The sequence below is a fragment of the Crocodylus porosus genome, unplaced genomic scaffold (genome assembly GCF_001723895.1).
Source record: "Crocodylus porosus isolate Cpor-Errol unplaced genomic scaffold, CroPor_comp1, whole genome shotgun sequence".
NCBI lineage: Eukaryota > Metazoa > Chordata > Crocodylia > Crocodylidae > Crocodylus > Crocodylus porosus.
Window position 1 is genome coordinate 15226855 of NW_017728932.1, and position 21827 is coordinate 15248681.

The 21827-nt window shown below is 41.4% G+C and overlaps 1 protein-coding gene across 6 annotated transcripts in view; it reads left to right on the forward strand.

Annotated features, from left to right (window-relative positions):
- TEX14 (testis expressed 14, intercellular bridge forming factor) overlaps positions 1 to 21827 on the forward strand; it is a 50235-nt gene that overhangs the window by 19448 nt on the left and 8960 nt on the right. For 5 of the 6 annotated variants that reach the window (XR_002102998.1, XR_002102997.1, XM_019545706.1 and 2 more), the window contains exons 11-26: positions 1464 to 1654; positions 2297 to 2447; positions 3154 to 4130; positions 5402 to 5508; positions 6029 to 6111; positions 7189 to 7461; positions 8848 to 8948; positions 10383 to 10502; positions 11010 to 11088; positions 11848 to 11938; positions 12960 to 13022; positions 15405 to 15532; positions 16743 to 16933; positions 18576 to 18675; positions 19124 to 19210; positions 20398 to 20466. Coding sequence is in view for 4 of the 6 variants with exons in the window: in XM_019545706.1 (XP_019401251.1) it covers positions 1464 to 1654; positions 2297 to 2447; positions 3154 to 4130; positions 5402 to 5508; positions 6029 to 6111; positions 7189 to 7461; positions 8848 to 8948; positions 10383 to 10502; positions 11010 to 11088; positions 11848 to 11938; positions 12960 to 13022; positions 15405 to 15532; positions 16743 to 16933; positions 18576 to 18675; positions 19124 to 19210; positions 20398 to 20466 (2811 nt within the window). In the remaining 2 variants the exon portion in view is untranslated. The remainder of the gene's footprint in view (positions 1 to 1463; positions 1655 to 2296; positions 2448 to 3153; positions 4131 to 5401; positions 5509 to 6028; positions 6112 to 7188; positions 7462 to 8847; positions 8949 to 10382; positions 10503 to 11009; positions 11089 to 11847; positions 11939 to 12959; positions 13023 to 15404; positions 15533 to 16742; positions 16934 to 18575; positions 18676 to 19123; positions 19211 to 20397; positions 20467 to 21827) is intronic. The other variant, XM_019545707.1, reaches the window with a different exon arrangement.

Genomic DNA, 21827 nt, shown 5'->3' on the forward strand with positions numbered 1-21827 from the left:
CAGACTTCTGTCACTGAGTTATCTCATGGAGTGCTTCTGATGCAAATCATCACTACTCCAAATGTCAATTTAATTTCCTTTCATGGTCCCTTAGGTGAGCTCCTTTAGAACTTGTGAGTTAAGGTTTCCTTCTTATGAGAAGGAGAGTTGCGTGGAAAAGAAGAAATCATATATCTCCCTGCTAGCTCTTTTGCACAGCATGCTGATATCTGGGGAGAAACGAGAATGACCTGTTTAACTGTAATTGAACGCTTAGATTAGGCAAGATTCCTTGAGGGACAGGGAAACACAATAGATATTTACCTACAAATACTTGTCTTAACCTGACAAAATTAAAGGGGGTGAAGATGGGGATGTACCCCAAGTGTTAATTTGTGATTGGGCAAAAAGCCCTGATTAGTAAGGTGCAAAACTGCAGATTGCGGCCCACAGTTAGGTAGGCTAGTCAAAACCAGAGAAGATGTTGAGGAACTGTGAAGCTGTCAGTTAGGTGAATAGATAGCATGATAGCAGATAAAACCCTGTCTGGCAGAGTTTAGTGAAGGTACATTTTGAATGTAGAGTACGTACTGAGGGTTCAAACCAAGCTCCTGTTGCTCAAAAAAAAGGAAATGTGCGTCATTGTGGAGAGCTTAATGAAGTACTCAACATGCAGGGCTGATCAAAAAAGCAAACAAATTGCTAGGCTTTGTAAAGTGTATAATAGAAAAGAATGCTGAAGATACAGAACTGTTGTACAGATCGGTGGTACACACACCTGGATGAATGCATTTAATATTAGTCAGTCCATCTCAGAGAAATAAGCAGAAATAGAAAGGTTTCAGGGAGGGGTAATCAAGTAACTGGTTAGTAAAAAAAAAGTCATATGAAGAGAAATTAGAAACCTTGGAATGGCTTAATTTAAGGAGGAGTGTAATATGGATAAGAGGTATGAAACACAGGAAATGGTGTAGAGAGTTCTTAACGATCTTGATCCTTAATTCAAGGACAATGCAAATGGCAGGCCCCAAATGAAAACAGATAAGAGTTCTGCTACACGTGGCACACTAACTTCCTGTCACAAGATAGCACAGAGGCCAAGTGGGTATCAGAGTTCTTAAAAGGAGTAGATGTTTACGTTGGCAATGGGAATATCCACTGTGAAAGCCGGCAAGATAAACCAGTTGTCCTACAGTCGAACCCATTTAACCTGATGAGGGAAGGAAAAATATTCTCTGGGCAGTTTATTTCATGATTTTAAAACTACAGGGAGTGTTTAGGCAGCTTTCTGGGAAGCATCCAGTGCTGGCCATGGTGAGAGGAGGAGGGATAGCGAACTAACTGGACCACTGGTCTGATTCCCAATGGAAGGCATGTCCCTGTCTGAATGTCATGTCATCTGTTCCTGTGGCTTCGTCTGAGTCTTTCCCTTCTTTCATTATTCATGAACATGCTGTAATCTGTAACTGGAATATTTCTTACAGAAACTCTGCCCTGGAGTGGCCAGGAAGACTCCTTTATTAAAGAACTCATTGTTTCTCAGCAATATCTGAATACTGATGTCAGACTTCCTAAACCCTATTATGACATTGTAAAGACAGGCTTGGAAGCCAAACAGAAGGACCGCTCCATCAGCCTCCAGGATATTCGATATACCCTGCAGAATGACTTAAAGGTGACTCTCAAGATTGTAGCACTTATGCTCTTAGTCACATTTGGTTAATCAGAGTTAACAGTTTATTAGAGCTGGTGTTGTTCTTTTCTTCAGGTCTGTAATGTGAGGTCACAGGTCCGAGTGTGGGCTATACTCTTAGTGCAGTTGGGCTAATGGCTTTTTTTTTTTGGTTGAAATTTTGTTTCAGTTCTGAATTCTATTGGGCAGAGCCCTAGAGTCAAGTTCCAAATTTCAACTGAGCAGAGCTCAGTTGTTCACATCTCTGTGGCTCTACCACTGGGCAAGTATCCCCGCTCCCAGACCCATTGGTCTGGGGCTTTGCATACTCCCCAAATCCATGGCTGGCATCCTATGTGCAAGCCCCAAGCCCAGAGGCCTTGCTGTTTGGATGCCCCCTAGTCTTACTTGCTTCTAGCCGAAAGGCCGAGGAGCAAGCCACAGGGAAAGCAAGAACACGTCTCCTCCCATTGCCACAGAATTGTGCGGTCGAGTTTCCTACATCTGGGGTAGCATGCAGGGGTCGGCCTGCCTGCAGTGCATGGGGCCAGCCTCACCCTATATGCAGGGTAGTAGTTCAGAGCGAAAACAGAAGACCCTACAATACCATTTCAGCTGCCCTTTACAGCATCGCTTCTGTTACAGGATTTGATTGCTGCTCGAATGGATCGCCCTGGTGAAAGCTCATGCGCACAAGGGCACAGTCCGTCTGCAGATGTAAACATCTATTTGGGGTCAGAATCCAAGTACCAGAGGCGAACAATTGAGCTGCAAGGAGAAGCAATTGTAGAGTCTGGTGAGTTTCTGTGCATTGAGGTTGTCCTCTCATACAGAAGCATCTCAAAAGGGAAGGGCCAGATTTTGGAACTAGCAGAGCTGTGCATAGCAACAACCCCAGTGGTGATTTGGAACAAGGCACTTCTCATCTGCCATCACTACCCCTGTCTAGACTAGATTGTGGGGTCCCAGCGTATCCTTGCTGCTGGCACACCCTGACAGCCAAAGAGAATTAGTGGTAGTCTTGTTTTAGTTGCAGTCACCCCAGTGTCCAGGTCCCTAAGGGCTGCAGGGATTATGAACCCTCTGTGCAGGAGTCCTGAGTTCCCCTCCACTTCTGCAGTGGAGACAGTGAGTTAGGGCCAGCCCCCTTTTCCTGTGGAAGATGCGTGTTTTGCAAAACCAAAAGTTTCCATGAGAATATTTTAGTATAGCTGAATATGCCTTAGTTTTTTCCACCGAGAAGAGGAAAATGATGAAGAGAGAACTTTACCCTGGACTCTAGGTACCTTACTTTGCAGCAGGGCTGGGCATCACATGCCTGCTCCTCTTTTACTCTGTAGTAAAGTCAGTTTACTACTTAGCGAATGTGTCATATGTCTGTATTGTCAAATAGAGGGTTTGATTGTTGCTAGTCTAACAACAAGCAAAGAGGCTTGCTGAGTAAGCAGCACTCAAAATGGAAGCCTGAAGAAGTAGCCTAACGCTATTATCTGGTTTTTCAGCATGCAGCTATACTGTGCCAAGATGTTCAGTATCTCCTGCGAAAAAAGGAACTGTTCTAGACCATGAAGCTATGGTTAATGTGCAGCCAGGTCCACACGATCTGAGCCAAGATGTGGCTACTAACTTCCAGAGGACCTTCAGTGCCAGCAATGTTAATGAGAGCCTCTGTAGCTTTGAAATGAATGAAATTGATGCATATTATTCAGAATTCCATGAAAATGCTGTGGAAGGACAGGCTGAGATAAAGTGTGCCTTGGGGGCTGAAATAGAGCAGCAAAATGTAGAAGAGGGTAAGGATGCCTCCAAGCTCCTACCAGTACCTTCTGAAATACAGCTAGAGGAGAAGCCCAGTTCTGAGGAAGGGAGCTCTTCAGAAACAGATCCAGAGCACAGTTTGGGGGAAGAAGAGGCACTAAGCGAGACCTCAGAGCTGTATATGCTGGACCAAGAGGAAAGAGCTATCAGGGCTAGTCTGAGTAGCCCATCCAGGACTGGGCAGCACATTAGCAAATGTGTCCTGAACCTAAAGATTTCTCAGACCTTCCTGCAGCAAGCAACAAATTCCATTTGCAGAACAGAGGAGAAGTTAGATGAATTAGAGACAATCCAAAAACAACAGAGACAGCTTAAGGAAATGCAAGCAGAACAGTTTGCTAAGCAGATGTTCATAGAGAGCTACCTGGATAACATTGATGATGTCCTCAAAAATGTCAAGATACCTTATTCAGGAGCGAATGTGTTTTTATGGAAGGCAGTAGGCCCTCCTTCAAGGAACTATACCCCTCCACCTCCACAAGTGCCTGGTTCACAGAAGGTTGTAGGGATCAACCATTTCCAGGCTATCACAAAGGCTGTGCAGGAAAAAAGGAAAGCACAGAGAGAAAAGACAGAATGCTTTGGTGAAAGTAACAAGAATAAAGGTGATGTCTACCAGAGCAATTTCTGTCTGGGGTCTTCTGTAGGACCAAGCAATCAGGTAAGGGAGGGAGAGAAGACTGTGACTACGTATGTGCCGTTTCGCAGGAGTGTAGTAGTGAAGAGATGCATGGATCTGGATACTCTATCAAGGGAGAACAGTGATTATCACTCTTCTACTTATTCTTTGAGTGCTTTTTTGCTTTTTACATTGTATGTAAGAGAGAAAATGATCAGTCTGAGAATGTGTCATCTTTTTGGCTTTAACCAACTGGTAGCTTTTTTATATAGACATTTCATCTTTATTTATGGCTCCATTTTGTTCTGACTTGTAGCCTCATGTCTGTTTACTGATGGCTTATATAATAAGACTGTAATAAAGCCACGCTTTAAAAATTGGCCTCTTAATTTTGTTTTCAGGATTACTGGATTGGGATGCACAAATGTGTTCTCAGTAAATGCATTTTAAGGGCTGATTTGAAAATAACTAAAATATCTAGGTATAAGGACCTAGGGAGGCCAATTTACATTTTTAGCACCTGCTGTTATTTCTTCTTATTTTGACTAGCACTTTGGTGTCCCTGGCTCTTCACAGAGAGACAGGAAAGTCTTTCCATTTGAGTTTAATTAGGCAGCCCACTGCCCGTGTGGAAAAATCATCTTTGTTTGGAGTGAAGGTGGGGAATATTGGGAGGCAGAGGAAGTGTAGGAGAGGGTATTTTTATAGGTTGTTGTTGCTCTTAGCTGTCATGTGAGGATGATTTCTAAGTGCTTGTAGACTTAAGGGAACTATTAACATTGCTAGCCAAAAGAGTATATTTGGAGAAAGATTTTGTATTTGTATCTGGATTGTGGGGCTGATCTGTGAGTTGCTTAGCACCAGAAATTCCCACAAGTCACTCACCTTATTGAAGGTTTGGGCCCCTACATGTAAAAGGAGCCTGCTAGAAATTTACCACCTACTTCTGGTTAATGTAGGGCCTCAGCCTGTCACCATTACTCATGTGATTAGTGCCATTCAAATAAAGGCTAGTGAATTAAGTTTGCAGAAACAGGGCATGTCTACACATGCATTTATGCTGGCTTAAATTTTACTGTGCAGTAACTAATTGGGCGTAAATGTGATACCTGCGTGATGCAGGTATCAAATTTATGCACAAGTCAGATAAGTTGCCATATTCATTGCGCAGTATGGGTGTGCACGTGTAAGTGCATTCCTGTACTGCACAGTAAATGCGCACATGTAGATGCACTCACAAATTCTTAACATGGCTTTAATGACCGTAGAATACCTGGTATGTGCTGAGTCATGGTTTGGTTTACTCATTTCAGCAATTACACCCACGCGTGTCTGTAAGACGGAAAAGAAATGTCAACTTGCAGCACGAGAGCGGAGGTGATTCAAGTTCTGCAGGAAGTGCAGTTGAAGAGGAGATATGGTAAGTTCTGCCCGCTGCTTTGATCCTGTTCACAAAGGAATGAATTGAGCAAATTCTTCCACTAAAACCCTTGTTACAAGCATACAGGTCCAGGATTTAAAATGGCACTGAGTTATTCTCAGCAAGCCAAAATCCATCTATCCAGTTAGGATCCTGCCATGACACTGACACATTGTCAGTTACAATAGCTGATAAGATAACTACCACTGGAACTTAATAAGGAGTTGGAATATGTCAGTACATAATATCTTTTTCTCTGGGGTCTGTGATCACTTTGTAAAAGGTGAACTGGACAGTGGTAAGAATTGGTGTGATAGAAAATGGTACCTCAGGACCTAAAGAAAGATTTGAAAAGCCTTACACACATAATAAATCATATGGACACATCACTGGATGCACATGAAGCTACTAGGGGATCAGTGTGTTGATTCCAAATCTCATCACATTAGCGTTTTACTGTTGGAGGAAGGGTTAACACAATGCATTTCTGTTGAATGTACCTTGTAACAATTTACTGTAGGCGGTTTCCAAAATCAACATCTGAAATTTCCAACAGAAGAATATTAAGTGAGGAGAGAAGGATGGTACAGTCAGAATGGACGAGTGAGTAGATCACAAAGTTGATTAAACATGGAAGTTAGGCAGTGTCCTGGAAACATGGTATTTTGTCCTTCATGTCCCTCAGTGATTTATCTTTGTCAAGATTCCTGTAACCACGCATATTTTCCTGCCATTATACTATTCAAGCTGGCTCATCAGTCAATGCTGAATTTGGCTTATCTGTGTGTGTCCCATCTTCAAAGAGGACAGGAAGGGGCTTCCTAAGTTAACTGAACATATGTTGCTTTCCTCCTTGGCCAGAGTTGGATTTCTGAAATTAAACACCTCCATATTTAGGCATCTAAATAAAGACTGCCAAGTGCTGAGCATCTGCAGATCCCCTTGAATTCACTGGGCTGTTGAGTAAAAATGGAAGGGAGTTCTCACAGTATTGTCTATAGAGAGTGTGGCCAGAGAGCTGGGCCATTGATGCCTCCAGTGCTGTAGTTTCTGTAGTTAAAATAAAAAGGCTCTGCATATGTGACAGGGCCAACTTTATTACGGTAGGCCTGCCAGGTGTTCCTGGGGAGATGATGCAGAGTGAATATAATTTTCTGTCCTGAGCCCAGGCAGAGTTTGCATGATCAGTCCAACCTTGTTACTAAGGTGTGAGCAGCCACCAGGATTTTCAGCCCAAGGCTGAAATAACAGATGGCCTGTAATGAATCCAGTGAGGATATTAACAGGACTTCTTCCCATCAGTCACTGCAGCAGCCACTAGATGGCCATATAACATGAGGAATAGAAGTGATTATCACCAGGGCTCACCCCATTAGAACATTCCCTAATGAATATGTGTGTCCAAAGTGTTCCCCTGGATTTCTCCAGATTTATGCTTTTTGTAAAGCAGAGGTAAGATTCTGGCCCTTGTGACAATGACGGAGACTTTTTGGCAATGACCCTACATGTTCCCAAATCAACAGATGGCCTGAACGACACAGGCAAAGGCCTGAAGGTCCAAATCCTGCTCCTGTGCAAACCTTGGGGAGTGACCTAAATGGCGAGTGTTCCCCAGGTGGGTGCCCTGAGCATCTAGCTTGCAACAAGAAGGGGAACAGTAAGGATATTGGTTTTGTCTAGCTGAAGTGAAACAGATGGCTAAAAGAGCAGTCTCAGGCCAGCTGGGACTTCTTCCTCCATATGCGCCCAGCGAATGCACTTCTGAGAGTGAAGCAGAAAGCCTGAAGGAGACATATCTACAAGCCACCATCAAGGATCGGGGATATCCTGAGTGGCAGAGAAGAGCTGGCAGGTGGCAGACAGGTAGTGGCACTGAAACGCTGAATCTGGGGAGGAAGGAAAAGTCTGAATCGGAGTGGAGTGACGCAGAGTCTATCTTCGAAAGTTTTGCAGGTAACACTAGTAAAAATGGGCTTGCTTGTGGCATGGTTCTTGGAGGCCTCACAGGCCAGTTTAACCTCCAGAATGGCCCCATATAGAGTACAGAATATTCTCTGGACTGAGCACTGGGTACTAAGTGATATCTAGGGTCTTGCCAGTGAGTACTGAGGTCCCTTTGATATAGTTGGATGTTAAAGGTTGAAAGCTCGTGTCATATTAAAGCCCATGGTGAGTGTGCCCACATGCCTTTATTTCCTATTTTAGTGTCAGCCTAGTTTTATTTCTTTCAAATTTTGAAAATCCTTTTCCTGTAGCAGCCTATTGGCCAGTGCCATGTGGCAATCATGAGTAGACCATAACCGTGACTGCTATAGAAAAGTCAAACCATCCACATTTCCTGTGTTTCTGGGTTACTGTGTTTCACAGAACATGGAGTAATTTGAGGTTAATAAGTAGCTACATTGCTGTATGGCACCAAGATGAGGTATTCATCATCTGGTCCAAATAAGAATGATCAGGCTGGAGAATCCCAGCCTGAACTGGGGGTCCAGAGTGGTTGTGGCTTGTCCTATAGGCATGACTAAGAGAGACCCTCCATTGAAAATCTTTGTCGGTCAAAGCTACATTTCCTAAGTGAATTTAGTTGCTGCTTAATATTTGTCTTGGAAGGTGTGGAGACACTAAACAATTAATGTTGATGTACCCATGCACAGAGAGAAAAGAGAGTGGCATGAAGATCAAAAAGGAAATGTTGGCAGTTAGAAATATGTAATAGATTATTTACTTGAACCAAAGGGTCTGTTTCTGAGATGTAACCAAATCAGGTGGGTAGTTTGTGAGATTCCAGCTGCTGCATGTCTTTCTACATTCACATCCCTCACAACCACACTGACAAATAGCCAAGAACTCAGTTTGTGGCAGAGATGCATCCAAAAACAGAGATGAAAATGACTGTGATACAGTTGCATTTCACATGAGGGCAGTGACCTGATGGCACATCAAGCAAAAGGTTGGCAGGAGTAGGATAAAGTCCTGAAAATGGGTAACATTTTACGTGCTTGGAGTCTTGAGGTTTGATCCTTTGAATAGTGCTTTATTACTGAATTGTGCCTGCTTAGATCCTAATATGTGGCTTATAGAAAATTTAAGAAATGAATTATTAGTGATGTGGTGTGAAAGGTATTTTAAAGAAAAACACTTTCATACCAGAGCTTAGTAAAGGTTCACATGCCTGAAATGGGGCATTTAATTGTCATTGTCTTCCCACATGCGTGACACATCATTTAGCTTTGATGTCGTTTTTTCACATTTGTAATTCATCAGTTGCTCAAACTAGCCCATCCATATTATTCTGTGCATAATAATTGTGCTCAATTCTAACATGCTTCAATTTTTTAGGTAGAAATTGCCAGTCTCCATCAAAAGATGAGGAAGCAGAGTCTGGAACAGCCTCTTATAAGAATTCAGACATTTCTAGAGGATCTCAGAATCTCTCTAGGGTATGTGCTTGAATCCAAGAAATCTAATTGCTAGCAGTAATCTATAAAATAGATTATACTCGTTTCTGTGTGTTGCACATTGAACTATGAAGACAACCAGATAATGCTCATCTTCTAGCTGTGAGCTGCCCAGGAATCTTCCATTTGTTTGGTTTTGTAAAACCATCTAGGCAATCTGAGCAGTGGGAGGTCGGCTGAAATATAGAGCAATCAAATGAAAAATACCCAGTGATGAGGAGCTAAAGAAACCAAGAGCAGTAGAACAAAAGCTATTGCCAAATCTGAATTGATTCATGTTTTTAAGTGATTTTCACAGAATGATGGGACAGCACATACATGCCTGTGGAGTAGAAAAATTTGGTAGGAGAATGCACAAAGCATACCTAGGATACATTTTTTTTTGCCTGTAACTCCCATGAAGAAAAGAGATTTATCTGTACATTGACAGTATATGGGATTATTATTTCAGCACTTCAAACAATGTGGGCTGCACATCTTGTATTCCAAAAATGTTTATTTTTGAAAAGTCAGGATCTGCTTGGTAGAACATAAAAATAGTTTATAGACAATTTTAACATTATAAGTGCTCCCAGTGCCAGGCAGCTAAGTACATGTACTGTGCTTTTCAAAATCATCAGTCCAGGTTAGGTAACTCACACTGATTGCAATGGGAATTAGGTACCTAAATACTTTTTGAAATCTGGTTTCCATTGATTTAAACAGTCCAGGTAATAAGAAGCCTCACTATTAACCCACTACACTCCCCCTTCAGCCTTCCACCTCCCAAATGATATGAGGAAAAGAGATGCGTCTCGTGTTTGAGAAGGTAATGAGTCCATTTTACAGCACACCTGGGATTTTTAATAGCACTTTAGAGCAGGTTAATGCAGGAAGTGAAGACTTCAGTATCCAGTTAAAACTCCAGGCAATTTAGGTGCTGTAGACAGAATGTAATGATCTAGATTGGGCTCTTGCCAGGGTTTACACTCTTTTTACAGAACAATGCCACTGGCTATTTTAATGACTGAAAGAGGTCAGGACTAGAAGCATAGCTCTGTTTTTCTCTGCTCTCTGATGCCCTTCTCTGGGCACGTGACAGAGTCAGACAGAAGAAAGCAACATATTGAATTGCTGCTATGACTTCCAACAGTACTGGCAAAGCTCTGGCTCCACTTCATTTAGGCTGTGATAGCCCACAACATGAGGTGGCTGCAGGCTCAAATGTTCCCGTGACAAGTGAAAGAGGCATGCAGAGAAATAATGTAAAAGTCATAGGTGCCCCAATGAACATGTGAGAAGAATAAGTTGGGAAGAATATGGGAGAGTGAAGCTTATTGATTTCAACTTGACATGTTAATATTGTTTAAGAAGTATATTATGCCATATGGAGACGTGAAAGTGTCTTCAATTCATATTTTCTAACATTTTTCACAGGGGCATTTGAGGGTGTTAGATCATTCCTCTGATTCTTCTCCTGACCTATCCGATGAATTTTTCACTGCTGACCCTGATGAATTTTTCCCTCCTGTTACTCAAGGCGACTCAGAAGTAGAGGTAAAATCAAAGTCTTCATGGGAGTAAAATATATACCAAGGCTTTGTTTGTTTGTCTCTGATTTGGAAAAGAGCTATTGAAAACTGCTAAACTTGTTGTCATGGCATCTTTATTTTACAGCAGTCCTTCTTCATGACTTGAGAATCATCTCTCAGATCATGTTTTACAGGGAAATTAAGGCTTTTAGATAACCTTAAAATGATAAATCCTGCTGTAAGCTAAGAAAAAATTTAGGCCAGCCTTCAAGTAAGACATCCCTTCCAGCACTATTCATTATACCCTTCCATGTTTGGAAGACAATTTTTATTCATTTCTTAGAGACGATGAAACTATTTGTGAAGAGTGTCAAAGGCAACAAACACTTTTCGTTATTGCGCTTGACACTGAAGTTCCTGAGAGATTTACTGCTTTCCACACTGATTAGGGCGTACATCACATGGGGGCAAGAGTTCTCCCTTTGCAGTATGACTGCCAGAATTTTTAATTTATTGCATTCTTTCTCTTCAGACCTCAAGTTATGAAGGTGAATTAGAAATAACCCCAAAAGCCCGTGTACCAAACCAGATCTGTGCTGATGTGGAGTCAGGTAATGCTATTAAATAGATTCCAGTTATTTTCATGCCCTCCTTGCAGCAGACACAAACCTGCCAATTCCTGGCATGCTATTTATCTACTTAGGAACTTTCCTATCAGCCAGAGGTAAAGTCTTGCTGGCCTGCTTCTTCTCCATTTGTAGTGACTTCAGTAGGAGTTGAGGGCACACAGGATTTGTATAGTCAGACCTGAACATAGAATTAATGATTTGAGCTGAGGGAAGTTTTGATCGTGCACTTGTTGCATTGCAATCAGAAAGTCTATTGTTATAGCCAGTTTCTATTATACCCATTGCTGATTTAGTAGCTTCAGGTAATTTGTGAGGGAATGAGATGAAAATCAAATTAGTTTCCTGCATACACTAATAACCAGATTGCCACATACACTAATAATCTGATTATCAGACATCCCTGGAGTTTGAGAACCAGAAGACCTATAATAATACATCTGGAATGGAAATGTTGGCATTGCACGTCTATTCTTTTTTGTCAGGTTTTTTTCAGAAGGAATTTTAAAACATTTCAATATACCCAATCCCCCAATGGTAGAATGTCTGGCAGCTGGGATATGTTTATGAAAATGTGTTTTTAAAAACACATTTGTCTTTTGAGAATAACCAAGACAGAGGTCACAAGAACTGAAAAATATAATAAAGTTGTAAAATAAAGTTGTAATTTCCTGTTCAATAAGTTATGTCATTTTTTTTATTTGCAAAACCCAATAATGGTGAATATTTCCTATTTGTATTCAGGAAGAAAAATATTTCTCTGCAACACAGCAAAAGAAAACCTTAGCAATAACACCGTGGGAGTAAATCTACTCAGCCATATGCCTGTAGCCAGGTAGAAAGACTTATTATTTTCATTGCCACTTCAAGCATAAATTAGGTTATATGGATTGTGCTTTTTCGTTATTAATCCTGCTGAAATACCTAATGCTGAAATAAGCTGCCAATGGTATTTTTAATGGTGATATATGTATTGTATTTCCTGGCCAAGAAACATTAGCAGGACTCACGGATCAGATGAGGCTTTGCCTTTTATTGTGTTACCATCCTTCTTTTTGCTTAATGAGCTAGTTAGGATGTAAATAAGAAAAGTAATTTGTATATATTAGATATACATATTACATGGACCTGCCAAAATCTTAGAGCAAAGCTGTTCAATCCCAGGCTTTCATCCTGTGTTTTATAACTTGTCAGACCTTAGTACTGCAGCTCAGGTGGCATACTAAACCATATCTTTTCCCTTTTGGGAGGTAGCAGAGTTTGAAGCATAGTCTGTGACCCTTTTCAGCACTTAGTATGAGCCAGTATTTGGAGACTTGCTGCTGCGGTTAACTGTCAGATATAGTGCTTCTATTCCATTATTATTTTTTATTTGTGTTACAGAGAAGCCAGCCAAAATCACTGCCCCAGTGGGCTAGGTGCTATACATTCACTTAATCGGCAATAGTATCTGCTCTCTGGAGTGGCTACAACATAAACAAAACAGAAAACGGGTGGGAAAAGGGAGTAACAACAAGTCTTAGAAATAGTGACAAGTCTTACAAGTCTTAATTTTTCCGTGGTTTTATTTGGAACTCCTGTAAAGAATTTTGTGTGTATTGGTTGTGGTAGGTGCACTGCAGATTCCTCTCTAGTTTATGCAACACCTTTTTTCCTGCCTCTCTCTTCCTTTTCTCAAGGCCTGATTTTGATTTTGATTTTTGGTGAGTTTTGATTTTTGATGCGTCTTACTCAAGCCCCAGGGATGTTGTCTTTTAAGTTTCTTTACTTTCCTTTGTTCTCTTTTTTAAAAGTTTATTTTCACTTTTTTCCAAGAGAATCAATGAATATGAGCTTTTAATTTTTTCTCTTTACAGCGTTGAAGCAGCACAAGAAATGATACCTGGAGAGGCACTGGAAGAGTTCAAAGAAAACTATATGTAAGGCTACATGCTATCTCATAGCGAACCTGCAGCAGATCAGTCATTACCATTCTAAAGTTTTCCATTTCTATAAAATGCGATGATGTGCCAGAACAGACCTTCAGAAGCACGATGCTAGTGCAGAGTAAACAGATAGTATTTCATCACAAAAAAAGCAAACAAACATAGTCATCCTTAGCTTACATCAAAGTATTTGCATATCCAGTCATAATTAAATTAGGGAAACAGAAAGTCATCTGGGCACTTGTCACGGAGGCACTGGGGTGCTCCGTGCCTGAGATGAAGAAGAGGTGAGCTGCCAGTCACCAGGGCAGCTCAGGTGAGGGTTGTCAGAGCTGCCAATCATCAAGGCAGGGCAGCTGTGGGTTGCCAGGGCAACCAGCTGGTCAGGTGACCGGAAGGGGGCAGGGCCGGGCCCTTTATAACAACTGAGGCCTGGGCCCAGGAGTAGTTCCCTTCTGTCTGCTGCAGGAGTGGGAGCTCTGTGGCAGAGCTGAGCAGCCTGAGTTGGCGGATGCTGCCGTTGTTGCACTGGCTGGCTGTGATGATGCTGGGAACAAGAGCACCCTAAAAGGTGGTAGGATTGAGAGCCCTGGTGGGGGCTTGGTGTTTATGTGTGATGAGCAGGAGGCTCTGTTGTTTGTGTTGAAGCCAGGTGGCTTGCGTTGTGTTACAGTTACACTGGAGGACTGGGTGAGGCTGTAGGGGAGTGAGGAGGCCTCACGGGAGCTCCCCAGCAGCTTGGGGGTTCCCGGTGCCCATTAGGGGGCACAGTGCCACAGCGGGCACAGTATAGGGAGCGCCAGGAGGGCACTCGCTGAGTGGGGGTTGTAGCCCCAGCTGCAAGGGGCGCGGCACAGGCCCCACAGTGGGGCAGGCTCTGACTGATAAAGACCCAGTAGGGTCGGGGAGACCAGGTAAGGCTCCGGCCACCTGAGCCCAACCCAGGATTCTTGGCAAAGACCCAAGAAAGGGTCAAGGGGCCACCTGAGCCCCAAGAGCGGGAAACGCGTAGCGCGAGAGGCGCGGTATAGGTCCCAGAGGGGGCGGCAGGTGCGGTGGCGGCGGGCCAGGCCCAAGGGGCGCCGGTAGGAGCCGGATAGCGGAGCAGAGACAGGCCCGGGGCGCCGGTAACAGGCCAGTGGGTAGGAGCCCGGCCCAGGGGGCGCCAGGCGGGCGACGAGCCCAGGGGGCCAGGGAAAGAGCACCTGAGGGGCAGGGGACTGTACAACGTCCCACGGAACAGCTGCGAGGCTTGGGGCGTGCTAAAGGGGAGGTTTGGAGGCACGCATACCCCTTAAGGGAGGGGCGCACAGAGGTGCCCCATTTGGAGTAGGGGCAAGAACACGCGTACCGTTCACTAGGGGAACAAAGGCAGCCTCCCATTTAACCTGTTAAACAGCAAAGTTGTGGCGGGCGAGATTCTGAGGGTGCTGAGTCCACCCTAACGTGACGGTAGGGGGCGCTAGGGAGTTCACGGCTGCTCCTAGGCCTCACTCCCTCACAGCACTATGCAGGCAAGTTAAGGTACTTGGGAATCTTCATTTCCTCTGAACATGTTAAGTAGGATGAACACAGAAAATTTTTGTCTTTTCTCTAGAGAGAAAATGATTAATTCACAGTTAAAAAACATTTATTTGCAAATAAATATGGACTCTGAATAAAATGATGGAGCTTTTTAAGTTATTGTTTTGGTAGGACAGAACCACATGGCAGAATAATTTGTTACCTTAATTTGGAAATCAAGCTTTTTTTTTAATGTAGGGAAAGATTACATATAAACTTCTGATTAAGACAGTGTTCAGTGGCCAAGAGAAAATATTTCCTTCAGATCAGCAAAGCCTACTAAATATGTTTTGAGGGAATACTTACTGTAAAATCATGTAAGTTGTGTTACTCGATATGGCCACAGTTCTGCAAGGGCTTCAAACTGTAAGTAATATTTAGTGGACAACGAAGGTTCTTCTGAGGATATCTGTGTAGTTGTTTCACTGAGTGTAAGTTGTTCACACAGAGGACATCTAAGGCTGCAAGTATCCAAGAGCTTTGAGCTACTCTGTGTCCCAGCTGAAGGTTCTTTTATTCTTGAGATTCATTTCTCAACTCTTTTTGAAAAAGATTGATAGCTAAGGTATCTTCTCTGTCTTTTAAGCCCTGCTGGAAGTTTGACATAGGTGTTCTTGAGTCTTTTGAGAACTCTACATGCCATTGTCATAAAGACTCCCTCACTTACTCTGGAAGACCAAACAAATTGACGTAAATTTAAACTGTTACGGAACCTACAAATAGCACGATGAAGTAATATGAAATGTGTAAGAAAGTGATATTTAAAAACAGATCTTGTAACCATATGAGTCTCTTTCATTGTTAATCCTTTAGATCATTGACAGATATTCAGGATTTGTCCAGTATTTCTTATGAGCGAGAGAATTCTAGTAAGGATTCAACTTGTAAAACACCCAGAGTGGGTCATGCACCAACTAGTGTCAGCACTCCACTCAGCCCAGGTAAACTGGATGGGAAAGGGGAGCTGTAGAGACTTGCTTAACTCTTTGGCACTTGGAGTCAATCTTTCCTATTTGTACTTGCTAATGTAGTATCAGTTGATATGAGTGGTAGAAGCCTTTCAGCTGGTACTAGTGAAATTAAATCTGGGTTAGACCAGGGAATTATAAAAGATGTTAAGTGTTGTGCTTTGAAGTGTTATGTCTTTGGTTTAAATAATTATACAAAATAGGTGTGTCTACACGTGCATTTAAGCATGCCTAAATTTAATGTGCATTAGCTTCATGTGCATTAAGCGGGTTTAGGTAGGTGTCTACACATGCAGGTGTTAAAGTGCATTAACTCTGTGTGTGAACTGATTTGGGACTAAAGTCAATCTTAAATCAGTCCCCACACACAACGTTCATGTGCTTTAACTATCTATGTCTAAATTTGATACCTGCATTTGCAGGTATCAAATGTAGGCATGATTAGGCCAAAATCACCATTTTTAAACTGAATTAAGGATGTGAACATGTAGACATGTGCCCTAGGCTAATGCACCTAACAGTGTCTCTTGTAGATGCACCCAATGAGAGTCCACTTAGTGAGGAGGAGACTTTCTGCAAGCACAGCTGAAAAAGCCAAGTTTTGAAAAGTTCCAGAAAATAAATTATGGCTAAAAGTACTTTTCACAACTTGGGCAGAGAAAGGTCTTAGAAATGTAAGCAATTTAGATTTTAAATGAGGTCTGAGGCTTACATTTTTCCTTAATGTTTCCAAGATCCAAGTCAGTTAATTATCTAGTTATCTTATTGCTGCTAGTACATTTGTTCTGTCATGAGATTGTAGTACTATGGCTTTGTACTTCCAAAATACTGTTTGGAAAACAACCAGGTTTTTTTATGTAGCTTAGTCTCCATATTCCTTAACTCAGTGTCCTTATCAATACAGTAGTCAAGGTTGCTTAATGGGTATCCTCTTTGTCATGATTAAAAGGAAATCCAAGTCACAAACAATAATGATACCACTGATTTTCTGCTTAGGGATTAATTTGGGCGAAATTTTTTTCAAAGGCTGATATGTAGCTGTGTGTGCAATTCACATGTGCAACTGCAAGCAGATTTTTAAAAAAAACTGGCTCTGTATGTGTTGAATAAGCAGCTTAATTATAGCCATATAACAAAAAACAAAATTCACCTGCCTGCTCTTCTGTCACCTACTCTGTTCCAGAGAAAAAGGTGTCATCAACCACTAAAAAATACAGAAACACCCATGAAATACCTCTGGATACCTCTTGTTGGTCTACTCAAGATACTGCCGTAACAGCATCCAGCACTTTTACTATGGCCTGTGAGAAGCAAAGGAGCACTGAACTGCCCTCCGTCCCTTCGGAAACTTCCTCACTTGAATTGACTGAGCCTGTATGTGTAGGCAATTACACTCCTTTATACCAGCTAAATTTCTAAATTCTGTCCTGTTTCATAGTTTGTCAAAATACCTTCATATAATTGCAAGAGGCTGTAATATCATTTGAAATCCCCTTAATATAATTGGAGCTAGAACTCATAGAATTTTATGAATATTGTGTGTGAAATTAAAGTGCTCTCTTGACTTGCGCGTGGTCAGGATGACCCTGTTTTCCCTAAGAGCTTGCTTTGCTTATATTTATATGTATGATGTTATTTTAAAAAAAGTCTTGCTATGCTGTGAAGGCCACAGTATGGTTGAGAAGTGAATTGTGTTATTTAGCTCATTGTTCAGTATCTTACTAGTAGACTCAAAGCATCTGTACACGTGCACAAGTTAGTGTCCCAGAAGGTATCAGGACATAAGTCGACAGCTGATTTCTAGACCATATCATGGTCTTGATTTGCTAGGAGTGAGAATTAAGCGTGACTGTAAAGAAGTGCATGTTCAGATCTGTGCATTTCAGTTGAAAGTGAAGGAAAGATTTTCAGCGTGGTGTTGGGGAAGGCACATGCAAGCAAAGAAGAATGGTTCCTTAGGAAACAGTTTACAAATGGAAGCATCCTGGTCCTGTGAATAATTACGCTGCACAAGTCATCAGAAAGCCAGTGTATTAAGGGGCATGATTTGTCCTTTTTCTGCATGCATAGACTTGGTGCAACATTATCAATTCTCTTGTGTCAAAAAGCCCTCTTTATAACCACCAAATTTCCAAGGAAACCTTACCCATTTGTACTATTCCTTTTGGAGCTGAAAATATCTCCGTGCCAGAACATTATCTTAACTGCTATTCCAGAGAATTACATATAAATAGTTGCTTTCATACGTTTCTTACTGTTATTTTCCGGTGGAGTTGTCATTTAAAGATGAAATTTAGAATTTGTTCAGCCAGGACAGTGGCAGTCCTTGGGTCTGCTCTGCCTATTTGGATTTGCAAGGCAGAGAGTTGGAGTTCATTAAACACATTAACAGCCGAACTCTGTCATGACTTGCACTGTAGAGACATTTTACATTAGTGTGACTCACTCTCCTCAAAAATCTTTCTGAAATGAAGTCTTGTACCAAGTTCCTACTTCCAATTTGAGAACTGTGGGGGCTTATCACACACTTTTCTGCATATATGTATCTCTGGGACACTTTTGTATAGAGCTTTAACTGGATTGAATAATTTGAGGTTTACAGGTGCACAAGTCTGTGTCTACAGTCAATGGATTCAACTCCATCTCCCCTCAGGGAGTGACAAAACTGGTCTCCCAGGGGAAGTCCTGTCTTTTTGTCCTTGTCTGGAAGGATGGTGATCATGGTGCAATGAAGTGTTAACATTGAAAAGGAAACCTTGTAGTACTGTTAAGACGGAAAGCCCTAAGATTAAAAAAAACAACAGTGTTCATTGGAGAGGGTTGTAGTCAGTCAGGTGCTCCTTTTCTTTATGTTTTTATTTTTTTGGTTAAGGGTTTAACATGAAGATCAGAAGCAATTAACTTTATGCAAGGTATTTGCAGGATCTTCTCATCTTGTGTTTAGTAGACTGAAGAAAAACGTAGAACAGTGATTTCCATTATAATGTTTATAATATGTATATATATTTTTTTACAGAGTGGTTTGTCAGACCTTGGAGCAGCCTCATCTTTAAGAAAGGCCAGGAAAGAATTTGGTAAACCCATTTCTACCACTGAGCAGAATGACCTGGGGAAAGGTAAATCATGTTATTAAAGTAGTCTTACAGCTGCCTTACTGTAAGAGACACATTTTCAGGCAGACCTTAACCATGCCTCTATTTTTATAGGGACAAATAGCAGTGAATACAATTTTACACAATCAGTGATTATTAGGTTACTTGGATGCTAGACTTCCAATCTGTACTTCCAGACTCAGAAATTGAATGCCTACTATAAATGAACTAAGCTGTAAATGTAATATTGTTGCCTCAGAACTTGTACCCACAAAATTGAGGCCTGTGGCTGAAAGTCCAGCTCTAAATCTGTTTTGAATCCAAGATCTACTTAAAGGCATTTAATAGCATGTGAGTAAGCCCAGCTTAGGGAAGTTCATGAGCCTAATATGTTTCATAAGCATCATAACTGGAGCTTGTATTACATTCAGAAAAGATATATCACTCTTAATTGATTCAACATTTTTTTCAGCTAACTTAATCCCAGCGTTTTCTCAGGCATCAGACCACTTTATGGATGAGCTGCCTCCACCAGCCCAGGAGCTACTTGATGAAATTGGTAAGAGGCATTAAAACCCAAATGCCATGCATCTTGTCAGTTTTATATTTTATGTACTCAGTTCCATGTCAGTGGGTGATCAGGATTTCCCCAAATGATGCGCTAATAAGATGCAAATGCGTGCTTTCAACCCTTTTTTGACCAGGGGAAGAACACTAAATTAGATATCAATAACTTAAATAACTGGCTCTGAGTTCCATAATGAATTAAGCTTTGGGGCTCCTGATTTTACAAATTTATAAGCATCACAAAACCATAGCTCACAATAATCCTGCCTGGTGATGGCAGTCAAATCGCTGAGCATAGATGTAATTTAACATTGAAACAAGCTCTGTGTATACAGTCAGACTGAAATCTTCAAAGATGCCTAGGGGATTTGCATGTTTCCCATTAAAATTAATGTGAGTTGGACATCCATCTCCCTCAGGTGATTTTTGAAGAGATCAGTCTCAATGATTTACATTTCTTCGTGTAATCGCATACACCTTCAGACAGAATACTCACAGAGCTCTCCATTATTTCCCTGTCCTATATTACATCAAATATTCCCTCGATTATATACAATTACTTACTGGTCTTCAGCACTTTATGCATATTGTATTCCATTATGTTTCTGCAGGTTATCATTTAGAATTCATGCATTTGCAAACAAATGACATACTCAAAATAATCTCTTATTTCTTAAGGCATAGGAATTGGCAAAAATGGTCATGCCTGGTTTTCTTCATCACTTACAAATTAGTTACCAAATTTATAATGTATTTGCAGAAAATGTGCTAAGTTGCAGTACCATGGAGAAATCACTGCTTTTGTATGTGAAATGGAAGGTAACAGATTCAAAGTGACATCACTCCTGGTCTTGTCTCCTGTCTAACTTTCCTAGTGAAAGGAGACAGATCAAGCTGTATTAGTACTTCTTGCTGAAATCCTAAAGAGTATTCATTGTGGAATTACATGTATTGACATATCTAGTCCATTTGTTTTCACATACACCAGACCAAGATGACAGGAAGCTGGCACAGGATGGGTAGTTTGTGATCAATGCCAATTTATAAGATTTAAATTATGAATCAATTGCAATTACATGTTGTTTGGCTGGAGCAAGTAACACATTGCCCAGTGTGTCATGGAATGGATTTAGAACGAGCATCTGAATCAATAAAGAAATATGTGCTGTTTTTTAACAGAATATTTAAAGCAGCAGACTGCTGCCTCTCAGGAGAAGGGATCATGTAGCAGCAGAGTGCCAGTGAAAGGTTAGTTGTTGAAAATTGACAATTTTGAGAAGATTATAAATGCAAACAACCTTTTGTGTTGCTGCAGAGCAGTTCTTGTTCTGAAATAAATGACTGGGGTAATAGCTGCAAGTGTGCATCTAAGCTTTTATTTACTGGCTTTTGCAGGATTTGTGTTTGTTCTCCTAGCACAGATATTCAGGAGAATTCTTCTTTTCCACAGAAGGCTGTGAGCAAAGGTGTACTTGCCAGGGTCTGCATCCTGGATGGCAGCAGCCACAAGGGGTGGTGGCAGACGCCGGGCTGGTTGCAGCAGCAGTGGTGGCTAGGTTGGCAGCTGCTGCCATTCTTGCGTCCCCTTGAAGTGGGTGCCCAGGGCTGGCGTTCCCACTTCAAGAGCAAATCAGTCAAGAAGTGTTCAATACATCCTCTGTTTCTGTAGCAATATAACTTTGTATGTAGATGAATCTCTTGTATTTCTCAGTCATTGTAATGAATTAACCCCTTTGGTCACAAATATACTGCAAGAAAATTCCAGCTACCTGGAACATGCTGATGGAACCAGTATTGTGTTCCATGTTCTGATTTAGCAGCCAAAGGTAAGAATGAATCTCTCAAGCCCTTGAACTTCAGAATGGTGACAGATGGAAACCATTTTAAGATACCAGGTCAAACTGTCAGGTGAACGGAAAATCTTGATGGTCTAATTGCTCACTGTTAATGAGGCAGAAAGGGAAGTGGAAGAGCAGTGAAAAAGAAACATCAGCTATCTGATATGCAGACCAGATAGGCATTTGAGGATGATACTGACACTTGTCTGTGTTATGTTACAAGTTGTTTTAGATCTTTACCCATTTACATTTTTTTACCCAAGGTAAAGAAGCCACTGTGACTGTTTATTCAGGGGGGTATCTTGTTTTTAGGTGGTCAGGAATGCAGCATCCTGTATTGCTTGCTGTTCAATCAGTGTGCCTTTGTTGTATTTGCATAAAGTATAGCTATTTCAGACTCCGTGCTTGTGACAGCCTGCTGCTTCCTTCTTATCATAGCTTAGCAGAAGGTGACTGCATAAACTCACATGCCACAGGGAACAGAATTTCCTGAGATAAGTCTAATTATTGTTGAACTTAGCTAACTAGGGCAACAAAGCCAATATCCACAGGTCCTTGATTTTTCCCCATGTTGGTTAATGGAAGGGGAAAAGATTAGATACATTTCCTCTTATATTTTACATTTTAGTGTTAATTTCTGTGCATATAAAAATGTGGTCAGTTTCTCTACTTACCTGGATCGTGCTATCGACAGTTTCTAAAAATAGATTAATTGTGAACTTATTTAATTGTCAGAAAACCAGATGTTGGGGTTGGGGTGCTAAAGAAATA